We start from the raw sequence: 12,882 nt of genomic DNA, 5'->3' as shown, positions 1-12,882 counted from the left end.
AACACAAGCAAGAGGCAGAAGGAGGGTCTGTATTCTCCAAGAAGTCCTGGTGGTTGTGTTTATAGCAGCACCAGTGCTTTTGTGAAAGTGCAGTCGGAGCATACGTTTTACACATATGTCTATTTAATCTAAGATCTGTCCAGATGTTTCCTTATTCTTTCAGCTGAGGGGACGTGAAAACCAAAAATAATACTCTGCACATGGACATCAGTTTGTGGCATTTTGCAACTTGTTTGAGTAAAGCCAAATATGTGTCATCTAGGTTCAAACTCAGCCCTTAACCGGTCTGCATAGCAGCTTTGAGACAATAACCAGCTACATTTTTGCACTACCTGCAAGTCACTCAGTGGTGTTTTATCGAACTGGAATTTAGTCAGAGCAAAAGTGTTTCCATACCTGGGTACATATGCAAGGTGTAGACAGCAAAGGCACATGTAATTATGGGGGACTGTGTATGCATACACAATACTGAATGGCTCTGCAGTTATTAAGCTTTACAGAAAGACAGGCCTTTATAGTTTAAAGAGACTGCTGTTTATTGCCAGGTATACAATGTAGGGTTGAGGCACTGTACAATTACTTCTTGTCTTTGATTGTACTTTTCAGAAAGGTTTGAAAGTTTATGCCCACATATTCTACAGCAGGGGTGGGCAAATTATGGCCCGGGGGCCGCATCTGGCCCTTCAGATGTTTTAATCTGTCCTCAAGCTTCCGCCAGGGAGTGGGGTCCGGGGCTTGCCCCACTCCAGAGCTCCAGCTGGAGAGCAGGGTTGGGGGCTTGCCCCCGCCCTGCACGTGCTGTGGCTCCACACAGCTCCCGGAAGCAGCGGCATATCACCCCTCCAGCTCCTACACATAGGGGCAGCCAGGGGGCTCTGCATGCTGCCCCACCCCAAGTGCCGCCCCCACAGCTCCCATTGGCCAGGATCCATGGCCAATGGGAGCTGCAGGGTTGGCACCTGGGGACAGGGCAGCACACAGAGCCACCTGGCCGTGCCTCCATGTAGGAGATGGAGTGGGACATGCCACTGCTTCGGGGAGCTGCTTGAGGTAAATGCTGCCCGGAGCCTGCACCCATGACCTCCTCCCAAGCCCCTACCCCCTGCCCCAGCCCTGATTCTTTTTCTGCCCTCTGAACCCTTCGGTCCCAGCCTGGAGCACCCTCCTGCACCCCCAACCGCTCATCCCCACCCCAAAGCCTGCACCCCCAGCCAGAGCCCACCCCCCTGCACACCCCAACCCCCTGCCCCAGCCTGGAGCCCCTTCCCACACCCTGAACTCCTCATTTCTGGCCCCACCCCAGAGCCCGCACTCCAAGTCAGAGCCTTCTCCCCCCTCCTGCACCCCAACCTCCAGTTTTGTGAGCATAGATGGCCCCCTCCATACAATTTCCATACCCAGATGTGTCCCTCGGGCCAAAAAGTTTGCCCACTCCTGTTCTATAGCTTTCCTCCTTCATTTTTCTTTTTTTATCTAAATAACAAAGGGGGCTAAATTCTCTTCTCAACTTGCAGGTAAATTACTGACTTAGGGCCTGAACAAAAGCCTAGTGAAGTGAATGGGAGTCTTCCTATTGATTTCAATAGGTTTTAGATTAAGGGGGTTTAGTGCCCAATCCAAAGCCCATTGTAGTCAATGGAAAACTACCATTGACATATTCACATGGAGAGAGACCCTTCAAAGGCCGAGAGACAAGTGGATATCTTTCCACAAATGCTGCAGAGTCAGTGCTATGCAAAAACAGATGTAAGGGAATTCCTGACATCATAATAGTGTGCAATACAAAGGACCAGGATAACTGAACACTGTAGATTTTGTTACCAGCCACAAAAGGGGTAATTGTAAAGCAGAGGGTATGTATTCGGACCATAGAAAAACCTTCCACTTATTCCACAATTTGTTTCACCAAGAGTTTGAAACAATTCCAGCAACTACCTCTCTTCCAAGGCAATATTATTTTTGCCTCATAAGCAAGTCACAAATTAAAATATGCATAATTCTAAATAATGATGCACTTTGTGTTTCACTTACACTTCTCCCTGAGAGTTGTGTTAGAACTGAAGAACAAAAGTGAAGCAGATAGAAATCTGTAATAGTTCCATTTATTAATACATATTTCACAAATACAATATCAATGCATTCTTGTTGGCATGCTAGACAGAGGCATTATTAAAAAATTCCCATTTTTTTAAAAAGGTTTTACACTTTTGCTTCCCCCCCCCAAATATTCTGTATGGTTGTTTTTGTTTTGTTTTGATAGATTTGACAATATATTTGGTGGCTGTAACGTCAATGGGAAAAAAAAGAAAGAATAAAAAAAAGGATGAAGGCCGCATTACAGCACAATTTGATTAGTTCATAGTTATCTAATAAAAAATAAAAGAAGCAAAATTACTGCCTTCACAGTAAGCAACACCACAGCTTAATAACAGTATTACACAGGTTCAGGTTCAGAGGCAAAATGCACTAGACAAAGTCTACTGGCATACGCACTAGGCATACAACATTGAATAAGAATCAAAGATGTAGTAGAACATCAGAAATAACAGTTCCCTTCAAGCACAACATTATAACATTATTTTTCAAGTATCTTTATGTTATGTTACTGATTTCTTGTGTTTTCAGGGTAGTGGGCATTTGTGGCGAGAAGATGAAAACCTTAGTAAAGCAGTAAACAAAACAAGAAACTAAGATTTAGTAAAGCAAAAGAATATATATTTCATATACTGGTTTAAATGAACGTGTGCAACACTTATTAACCATGGTGAAAGGCTAATTTTGCCCTCCAGTCACTACATGCACAGCCTGATCAATGCTGTTAATGGATTACCATTGTTCACTTACAATGCAACTACTGTATGACCAAGAACATACATATAGTGCCATCATATGCAGAGCCTTTAAAGATGGAGTGTTCAGTACTGGATGCTGAATGAGTCAAGCAACTCTTGGTGGTGCAATAGTACTTCACGGAATGGTACACTACACATGGTACGGAGCTTAGAAGAGGGTGTTTGTGTATGTGTGTGCGCACGCGCGTGTGAGTGAGAGAGTGTGCTCTAACATTCTTTAAAGTCTTCCTAGATTTCTGCAGTTCCTGATTTTGAGACAGGCTCTGTATTTCACATCTCTGAAAGACTAGGGAAGGAGAGAGAAAGAGAAATGAATTGTTTTAGCTGCTAACAAGCTTCACAACAGAACTTTCTCTTTTTAAAAAAATATATTTAGAGGTAACAAAATATTCATACATTATATGTTCAAGTGATGCTGCAATTGCCCTCTTTCCACCTGGCATAATATCGGGGCGGAGGAAGGCATAACCCACAACTATAGGCCCCGTTCTTGATAAAAACATAATATATCCAAAATCTACTATAATGAACAAATGTACAGTAGCGCATGGCTACTGAAATACCTTGTGGACACCACACTCTATACAAAGAGATCAAGGCTCACCTTGTTACACCATTTCATACTGATTGGCAGTGATAAATCGGGACAGACAGCATGCCAGCAGCATTCCAATCAACTATTCAAGGGAAGAAAAAAAACAGACAAGGAGTTAAGAGTCATTGTGATACATAGTGACTTTGCCAAATGGAATCTTTGGTAACTTCTTTAGAAAACTGAAATGTGCTGTTACATTATAGGAAAGCAAATGTTCACATTCCTGAGCTATTATGAGCTCCCAGAATTACTACCACATTTTAAGTGCAGTTCTAATCTGAAAAGTGGTGTAAAAATGGCACCTCCATCTTCATCAGATCTTCCTCCTGTTTGTAATCAGAGTCCTATCTGCTTACTTTGGCAACTAAGTATGTTTTCACTACCTTTTACTCCTATTTTCACTCCCTGGCCAGCAAAGCTGAGGGAGAGTGAGCTGAATCTTATTCTAGCACATGCGTCAAGTTATTGACTGAACTCTAATGTCAGGGTCTCACTTGGTGAGAATCATAGAACCATAGGTTAGAAAGGACCACAAGGGTCATCTTGTCTAACCTCCTGCCAAGGTGCAGGATTTGTGGTGTCTAATCATCCAAGACAGATGGCTGTCAGCATCCTTTTGAAAACCACCAGTGACAGAGATTCCACAAGCTCCAAAAGCAGTCTGTTCCATTGTCCTACTGTTCTTACAGTTAGGAAGCTATTCCTAAAATTTAATCTAAATCTGCTATACTGTAGTTTGAATTCATTGTTTCTTGTCCTGCGCTCTGTGGCAAGAGAGAACAACTTTTCTCCATCTATTTTATGGCAGCCTTTCAAGTTGTTGAAGCTATCATATCCCCCTCCCCTTCATCTCCTCTTTTCCAAATGAAACATACCCAGTTCCTTCAGCCTTTGCTCATATGGCTTGAGTTCCATCCCTTGGATCATCTTTTTCACTTGTCTCTGGATCCTTTCCAGTTTCTCTACATCCTTTCTATACATTGGTGACTGGAGTACTGGACACAGCACTCCAGCTGAGGCCTAACTAGCACCGAGTAGAGCAGTACTATCTGCTCCCGTGACTTGCATGATGTGCTTTTTTGCAACAGCATCACATTGTTGATGTATGTTGAAGTTGTCAACCACCACAACTCCCAGATCCTTCTCAGCAGTGCTGCTGACAAGCCAGTTATCCCCCATTCTCTATTTGCGCATTTGGTTCTTCTTCCCTGGGTACAGCACCTTACGTTTGTCTTTGTTGATTTTCATTTTGTTGTCTATAGGCCAGTTCTTCAATTTATCAAGATCCTTTTGAATTTAAGTTCTATCCCCTAAAGTGTTTGCAACCCCCTCCCCCCATCTTACCCTACAGCTTTGTGTCATCTGCAGACTTGATCAGTTATGCTCCCTATACCTACGTCCAGATGATAAATAACATCGGACCCAGAACAGATCCCTGTGCTTGTTACTGCTAATAAGCAACACCACTGAAAGATATGGGGGACTGGCATAGGGATAATGAAAGGCAGAATTTGGATGGCAGTATCTTTATTACTGATGATTCTGAGTAACCGGGACAGCAAGTAACTTGACTTCTAGATCTCACAGCGAGTATGTACAGCTGACACATTTTAATTAAACACACATTCTTAAACACACATCTTTATTAAATAAGAGTCAGAGTTAAATGTGCGTTGAAGTGTGGTCCATCTAATGCCCAAACCAACATTTCCCTTTCTTTACAAAAGTTAAGGGGTACTTGTGGCACCTTAGAGACTAACAAATTTATTAGAGCATAAGCTTTCGTGAGCTACAGCTCACTTCATCGAAAGCTTATGCTCTAATAAATTTGTTAGTCTCTAAGGTGCCACAAGTACTCCTTTTCTTTTTGCGAATACAGACTAACACGGCTGCTACTCTGAAACCTGTGTTTACAAAAGTTATACAATTTCAAAAAATAAATGTTAAGACATTTGGAAAGGAAGAGCTGAAGATCTTGGTGGTTCTCATTGCCATGTAGTTCTTCAGCCACTCAGACTTTATTCAACGCAACAGTGAGAGTAACAAATTAGTAGGAGATTATTGGAAATGGATCCCTTGAATAGGAGTATTTTCCTGCAATCACACCAATCACATTAATAACCATACTTTTCACAGCTATGGTGGTGGTCAATCAACTCTGAGCATATAAAGATTGTTACAGTTCATAACCACCTACAGAGGCAAAAAGAGACATAACTGCCTCTGCTGAAACATCAACCTTTTTACTTTGTTTCCAATAATTACAGACACACTTTTGCCAAAGAGTAGTGTGTCAAAACTGATCACTCATTCATTTGTGCCCATTGGGGTATCCTGTAAGTTAGGGGCTTCATGCAGTTCTCTTTGCACATTTCTACCTACTGCATGTGAAGGATATCAATGTAATGGATTTCAGAACGTGGACAAAACTTATTAGCAATGAAAGCCTTCCCTTCTTCCTTGAACCACATGGAGTGCACCCAGCTATCCCCTGGCTGGTTACCCTTCCAAACTAGCTCATTATTCTGTTTAAAAACTTACACTCAGGATTGTTAGTTAGTTTACTACATAATTAATACTCCCTGTATAGTGATCATTGTAACAACATTAATCTTTCCCACCAAGCTGATTGTTTAATCCCTACACTACCCCAAACCTGTGTTACTTCCCACAGTGAGTATTTCTAATCCCCGAGAATGAATGTATACACATATGCTTAAGAGCACTACCCCACCCTAAATGTTGAAAATCTTGGGACGTCACTGTAAAAAGGACAACTCAGCAACGCAACACTTACTTCATAGTGATGTCTGCTAATTTGGAATGTAAAACGTAGCAATATCAGCTTTCAGTCCAGTAATACTGTTCTAGTTGCCACACCATTTCATACTATTGGCATGAGCACATTTGGGTTGGCGAAAAACAGAAGCACATCAATCTGTACACATGGCTAGATGAGATTCCCACCATCACCACCTTTTCCTATTTAAGTGCTGTAGATGTCTGAATCATATCCTATCAGGGCTCTAAGGAAATGCTGATTAGGACAGGTTGTGTCACAAACATGTGCTCTCTTATTAAGCAGAAAGACGTTTGGGCAAGATCCAGCAATCAGCAGTGCTGCTCAAGGGGTGCCTCACATTGTCGGGATTCGGTTTATAAAATGGCCTTAACTCCCATGAACTCCAACTAGGATAATGCATTTTTAGCATTAAGTGACAGTATCAATCTTAGCTCAGGTATAAACTAGACTGAGTGCAGGTCATGGATAACACACCCAACATGGTCCTGATACAACCTCCAGTACTTGATCTTTTCAGGTGGGATTTTGAAAATTAATAGGACTTGGCCATCCAAATCCCCTACTCAGCTTTGGAAATCCCACCCTACATCAACAACTCACCTTACTGATGCCATAAGTATTAACTAATATTTTTAGGTCCGTGTTAAAAGAGGGAGTTTAGGCTGTAGCTTGACCACTCAGTCAGGAACCTTCCTTCCTTTGGGCAAATAGCGAGGTTGATATTATCTGGCTGTGCATTGTAGCTCAATACTCCAGTCGCTATAGGGGTGATATTATCAACATGGCAGTTTGTAAAATTCTATTGGGAGCCTATCACGTGCTGCAGCTTTACCAGTCCAAGGGCTGCTGAAGGTGGCCATTACTATTTCCTGCTGTGATTTTTGTTTTAACTCAATCTCAATTTTTGGGAGTTGTACATGTGTTTCCCTCAGGGTTATAGAATCTTTGACATAAAGAACAGAACAAAATGTTCCCAGTGGGCTCTGGGTCATGGTTGTCCCTCCCATTACTTTTTAATGCCTGTGGTATTTCTGTGTTTATTTCTTTTTCCTCAGTTGACACACTAGTTCCTTCTGTGCTTTATTATCTTTTTCACTGTAATAACACTAAGTAACTCTGATTGTGTGTTCAGACCTATTTATTTTCACTAAACTAATTCCTCCCCAGACCCTAATCAGCTCCTCACTGATCTTTTAATAGCTAATTTTGAGTGCACATCCAATTTTGCTATATTTTCTTGGTACCATGAGATGGATGTCATTTTCCCCCCCCCAGAGTTAGCTGTGTCCAGAGTAAACAAGAGTTGCTCTTTGAGAAATCGTTAAATTACACATATTCATCAAATGCTTTTATAAGGTCTTAGACTACCACTGAGATCCTGCAATTGTCAGTGTGACTCTAGCACACCAGCTGCCAGCTTATGCCAAGCTGCCAGCGTATGCTTATGCTTACGTCTCAAATGAACGCTGACAAATGCATAGCTGGGATCAGCCTCCCTCACCTGTGTGTTCGTATTGCTAAAATAGTTATTAGAATTATAAGAATGTGTTTAGACTTTATGAAATGCTTGTAAGTGGCTGGATGCATTAATCGCACGTATATCATCTGCATCCCATGTTATCATGTAATATTTAAGTGTATGCTCTGTAACTGTAAATCACCAGACAGGGGAGGAGTATTAACCAGTGAGATGATGCAGATGATAAAAGCATTAACCAGTGTGAAATACTAGTCTCCAACAGGAGGTGTTACCTTCTTCCCAACAGATACGGTCCATCACCACTAGATGCACTATTATGGATCATCAGAGGACAAAAGACTTTGTTGATTGCTCTCCTCCCGCAATGCAGAGGAGTTCCTCCCATCAGCTGAACTGGCAGCTCAGAGAATTGAAATGGGATAAAAACCCTTAAGACGACGAAACTACATCACTATGCTGTATGCTGCTTGGATTCAAGAGCAAAGTTTTCTAGGCATAAGCAGGAGATCACCAGGGTTTAGCTTGGGTTAGCGCTTATTTTTTAAACTTATTATTGTCTTATTTTTGAAACTTAAGACGGTAACTCAGTGGGGGGGGGGTGTATCTGCGTTAACCTTGTAAATAACTTATTTCCTTTTCCTAGGTAATAAATCTTTAGATAGTTTGTTATAGGATTGGCTACAAGCATTGTCTTTGGTGTGAGATCTAGGGTGCAATTGATCTGGGGTAAGTGACTGGTCCTTTGGGACTGGGAGTAACCTAAATATTGCTTGTGGCACCTTAGAGACTAACAAATTTATTAGAGCATAAGCTTTTGTGAGTTACAGCTCACTTCATCGGATGCATTTGGTGGAAAATACAGGGGGGAGATTGATATACACACACAGAGAACGTGAAACAATGGGTTTTATCATAATTCCTCAAGAGCTTCTTTTCCATGGGTCCAGATGATGAAGATGTCATCAATGTAGCGCAAGTAGAGTAGGGGCATTAGGAGACGAGAGCTGAGGAAGCGTTGTTCTAAGTCAGCCATAAAAATGTTGGCATACTGTGGGGCCATACGGGTACCCATCGCAGTGCCGCTGATTTGAAGGTATACATTGTCCCCAAATGTGAAATAGTTATGGGTGAGGACAAAGTCACAAAGTTCAGCCACCAGGTTAGCCGTGACAGTATCGGGGATACTGTTCCTGACGGCTTGTAGTCCATCTTTGTGTGGAATGTTGGTGTAGAGGGCTTCTACATCCATAGTGGCTAGGATGGTGTTTTTAGGAAGATCACCAATGGACTGTAGTTTCCTCAGGAAGTCAGTGGTGTCTCGAAGATAGCTGGGAGTGCTGGTAACGAAGGGCCTGAGGAGGGAGTCTACATAGCCAGACAATCCTGCTGTCAGGGTGCCAATGCCTGAGATGATGGGGCGTCCAGGATTTCCAGGTTTATGGATCTTGGGTAGCAGATAGAATACCCCAGGTCGGGGCTCCAGGGGTGTGTCTGTGCGGATTTGTTCTTGTGCTTTTTCAGGGAGTTTCTTGAGCAAATGCTGTAGTTTCTTTTGGTAACTCTCAGTGGGATCAGAGGGTAATGGCTTGTAGAAAGTGGTGTTGGAGAGCTGCCTAGTAGCCTCTTGTTCATACTCCGACCTATTCATGATGACGACAGCACCTCCTTTGTCAGCTTTTTTGATTATGATGTCAGAGTTGTTTCTGAGGCTGTGGATGGCACTGTGTTCTGCATGGCTGAGGTTATGGGGTAAGCGATGCTGCTTTTCCACAATTTCAGCTCGTGCAAGTCGGCGGAAGCACTCTATGTAGAAATCCAGGCTGCTGTTTCGACCTTCAGGAGGAGTCCACCCCGAATCCTTCTTTTTGTAGTGTTGGCAGGAAGGTCTCTGTGGGTTAATATGTTGGTCAGAGGTGTGTTGGAAATATTGTGTGGTGTGTGGTTGCTGGTGAGTATTTGCTTCAGATTGGGGGGCTGTCTGTAAGCAAGGACTGGCCTGTCTCCCAAGATCTGTGAGAGTGATGGGTCATCCTTCAGGATAGGTTGTAGATCCTTGATGATGCGTTGGAGAGGTTTTAGTTGGGGGCTGAAGGTGATGGCTAGTGGCGTTCTGTTCTTTTCTTTGTTGGGCCTGTCCTGTAGTAGGTGACTTCTGGGTACTCTTCTGGCTCTGTCAATCTGTTTCTTCACTTCAGCAGGTGGGTATTGTAGTTGTAGGAATGCATGATAGAGATCTTGTAGGTGTTTGTCTCTGTCTGAGGGGTTGGAGCAAATGCGGTTATATCGTAGAGCTTGGGGAACCACTAACCCAGGAACTTATCCTTGCAAGAAAGCCTGTTGCCAACTCTGTCCACATATCTATTCAGGGGACACCATCATAGCGCCTAATCACATCAGCCACACTATCAGAGGCTCATTCACCTGCACATCTACCAATGTGATATATGCCATCATGTGCCAGCAATGCCCCTCTGCCATGTACATTGGTCAAACTGGACAGTCTCTACGTAAAAGAATGAATGGACACAAATCAGACGTCAAGAATTATAACATTCAAAAACCAGTTGGAGAACACTTCAATCTCTCCGGTCACTCGATTACAGACCTGAGAGTGGCTATCCTTCAACAAAAAAGTTTCAAAACCAGACTCCAACGAGAGACTGCTGAATTGGAATTAATTTGCAAACTGGATACAATTAACTTAGGCTTGAATAGAGACTGGGAATGGATGAGTCATTACACAAAGTAAAACTATTTCCCCATGTTATTTCTCCCCCCACATCCCACCCCCCACTGTTCCTCAGATATTCTTGTTAACTGCTGGAAATAGCCTACCTTGCTTGTCACCATGATAGGTTTTCCTCCTTTCCCCCCCCCCTGCTGCTGGTGATGGCTTATCTTAAGTGATCACTCTCCTTACAGTGTGTATGATAAAACCCATTGTTTCACGTTCTCTGTGTGTGTATAGCCATCTCCCCCCTGTATTTTCCACCAAATGCATCCGATGAAGTGAGCTGTAACTCACGAAAGCTTATGCTCTAATAAATTTGTTAGTCTCTAAGGTGCCACAAGTACTCCTTTTCTTTTTGCGAATACAGACTAACACGGTTGCTACTCTGAAACCTGAATATTGCTGTGATTCTTGGCATAAGGGACCATCTATCACAAAAGCTGTCCTGCAGTAGCTCAAGAGTGAGAGTACCAACCTCAGGGCGGACTCTTAAGAAGCAGGGATGTCCTATACTTAGTTTTCACCAATTAATTATTAAGTGTAAAGTCCTCAGGCACCAGAATAGCCTTAACATGGAGTCACAGACAGTCCCCTTGAATACGCTGATCTATCTCACCACCCAGGTGAGCCTACCTTTGAGATAGATGGTCCTTTAGACCAAGAAGCACAGCAATATTCAGGTTACTCCCAATCCCAAAGGACCAGTCGATTGCACCTCAGATCTCACAACAAACACAATGCTTGTAGCCAATCCTATTATAAGCTATATACAGATTTATTAAAAATGAAACAAGATTTATTTACAATGTTAAAGCAGATAAACATACAAATACTAATGAGTTACAATCTTAGGTTTCAAAAGGTAATAGAAGGTTCTATAATTAGCAAGCTCTACATGTCCTTTAGGGATACTCCAAGCAAAGCAGCTGGGAATCCCTTGCTTATGCTTAGAAAACCTTGCCCCCAGAGTCCAAGCAGCAGTCCAACCCTCCTTGTAAGGTTCCACCCCCCCTACCCTTCCCTTCCCTTCTGTGTGCTCTGAGCTGTGAACTTAACTGGTGGGAGGAATTCACTTGCATGACTCCTTCATGGTGGGGAAGACCAGAACAACAAAGTTCTTTGTTCTCTTTAATGTTCCACAATAGTCCATGTGGTGTCAATGGGCCTTCCTTGTTGGCTAGGATGTAACACATTCTGTCGGAGACCAACACTGTACACTAGTTAATCTCTCTCTGCTGTTTGGTGATTTGCACAGTCACAAAGGCGCACAATACAAATACTTAAATATCACCTTACAATATGGGATACAGGTGCTATAAGTGAATTTAATGCATGCAGCAACTCACAAGCATTCAGTAAAGTGTAAACACACAACACATTCTTATATCATCTTAATGCCAATTTTAACAATACTAAACATTCAGGTGAGCCAGACTGATTGCAACTATGTGTTTGTCAGTGTTCAGTTGAGACAAAGGGACCTTGGCATGAGTGCTGGCACCTGGTCTTCCAGAGTCACAAACCCCATGTCAAGTTGCTGAGTAGGTTTGATATTTGCTATTATATTTGCTATGGCGTATGCCTCGGGATCAATGAAGAACAGGCCTCCACTGTGTGTGGCACTGTACATGCAGGGTGGTAGACAGTTTCTGCCTCAAGGAGCTGACACTAGTAGATTTTATACCAGACTTGTGCATATCATCAAAAACAGGAGAGCCCCTTTATTGAATGAGGGAAGATTGGTGAGGTGTAATATCGTTCATCGAACCAACTTCTGTTGGTGGAAAAGACAAGCTTTTCAGCTCCACAGAGCTATTCTTCAGATCTTCTTTGTTTTATTGAATGGCAGTGGAAATACACAGATGTCACAAAGTCACCAACAGACCATTTTTCCTGTAGGCAGTCATAGACTATCAGGGTTGAAAGGGACCTCAGAAGGTCATCTAGTTCAACCCCCTGCTCAAAGCAGGACCAATCCCCAATTTTTGGCCCAGATCCCTAAATGGCCCCCTGAAAGATTGAACTCACAACCCTACGTTTAGCAGGCCAATCCTCAAACCACTGAGCTATCTTCCTCCCCCAGGCGATGGTGGTATATTGGTACCTACTCCAGAATGCTGCTGATTGGCCAGGAACCCCCAAGCCATAATCATGAGAGTTCTAGCTGAACAGGGAGAGTAGGTAGTATATAATCTCTATTTAAAAACCTGTCTGATACTGAATTTGGGCCACAGATCACTATTGTAATCACCCCCCACCATAACCTTCTTCCTGCATTAGATTTCTGGGATGAAGGGGAGGGCAGGAGGAGGAGATGTCATTTTAAAGCAGAACTCTGACAAATAATATGCCATTAAACATAGTAGACATCTCCAGGTCACTGATGAAGTTGTTGTGTTTCAGAGATGGCATATGCACTTC

The 12,882-nt window shown here is 42.8% G+C and overlaps 1 protein-coding gene across 2 annotated transcripts in view; it reads right to left on the bottom strand.

Annotated features, from left to right (window-relative positions):
* Window positions 1–2,086: 2,086 nt before the first annotated feature.
* The window catches only part of TSPAN7 (tetraspanin 7), a 201,181-nt gene continuing 190,385 nt past the window's right edge, over window positions 2,087–12,882 (bottom strand). For both annotated transcript variants that reach the window (XM_038387709.2, XM_043505655.1), the window contains exons 7-8: window positions 3,457–3,529; window positions 2,087–3,138 (exon numbers count right to left, since the gene is read on the bottom strand). In XM_038387709.2, the coding sequence (XP_038243637.1) occupies window positions 3,461–3,529 (69 nt within the window). In that variant the 3' untranslated portion in view covers window positions 2,087–3,138; window positions 3,457–3,460. The remainder of the gene's footprint in view (window positions 3,139–3,456; window positions 3,530–12,882) is intronic.

The sequence above is a fragment of the Dermochelys coriacea genome, chromosome 1 (assembly GCF_009764565.3).
Source record: "Dermochelys coriacea isolate rDerCor1 chromosome 1, rDerCor1.pri.v4, whole genome shotgun sequence".
In the NCBI taxonomy this organism is placed as follows: Eukaryota; Metazoa; Chordata; order Testudines; family Dermochelyidae; genus Dermochelys; species Dermochelys coriacea.
This window is presented reverse-complemented; position numbering and strand designations above follow the sequence as displayed.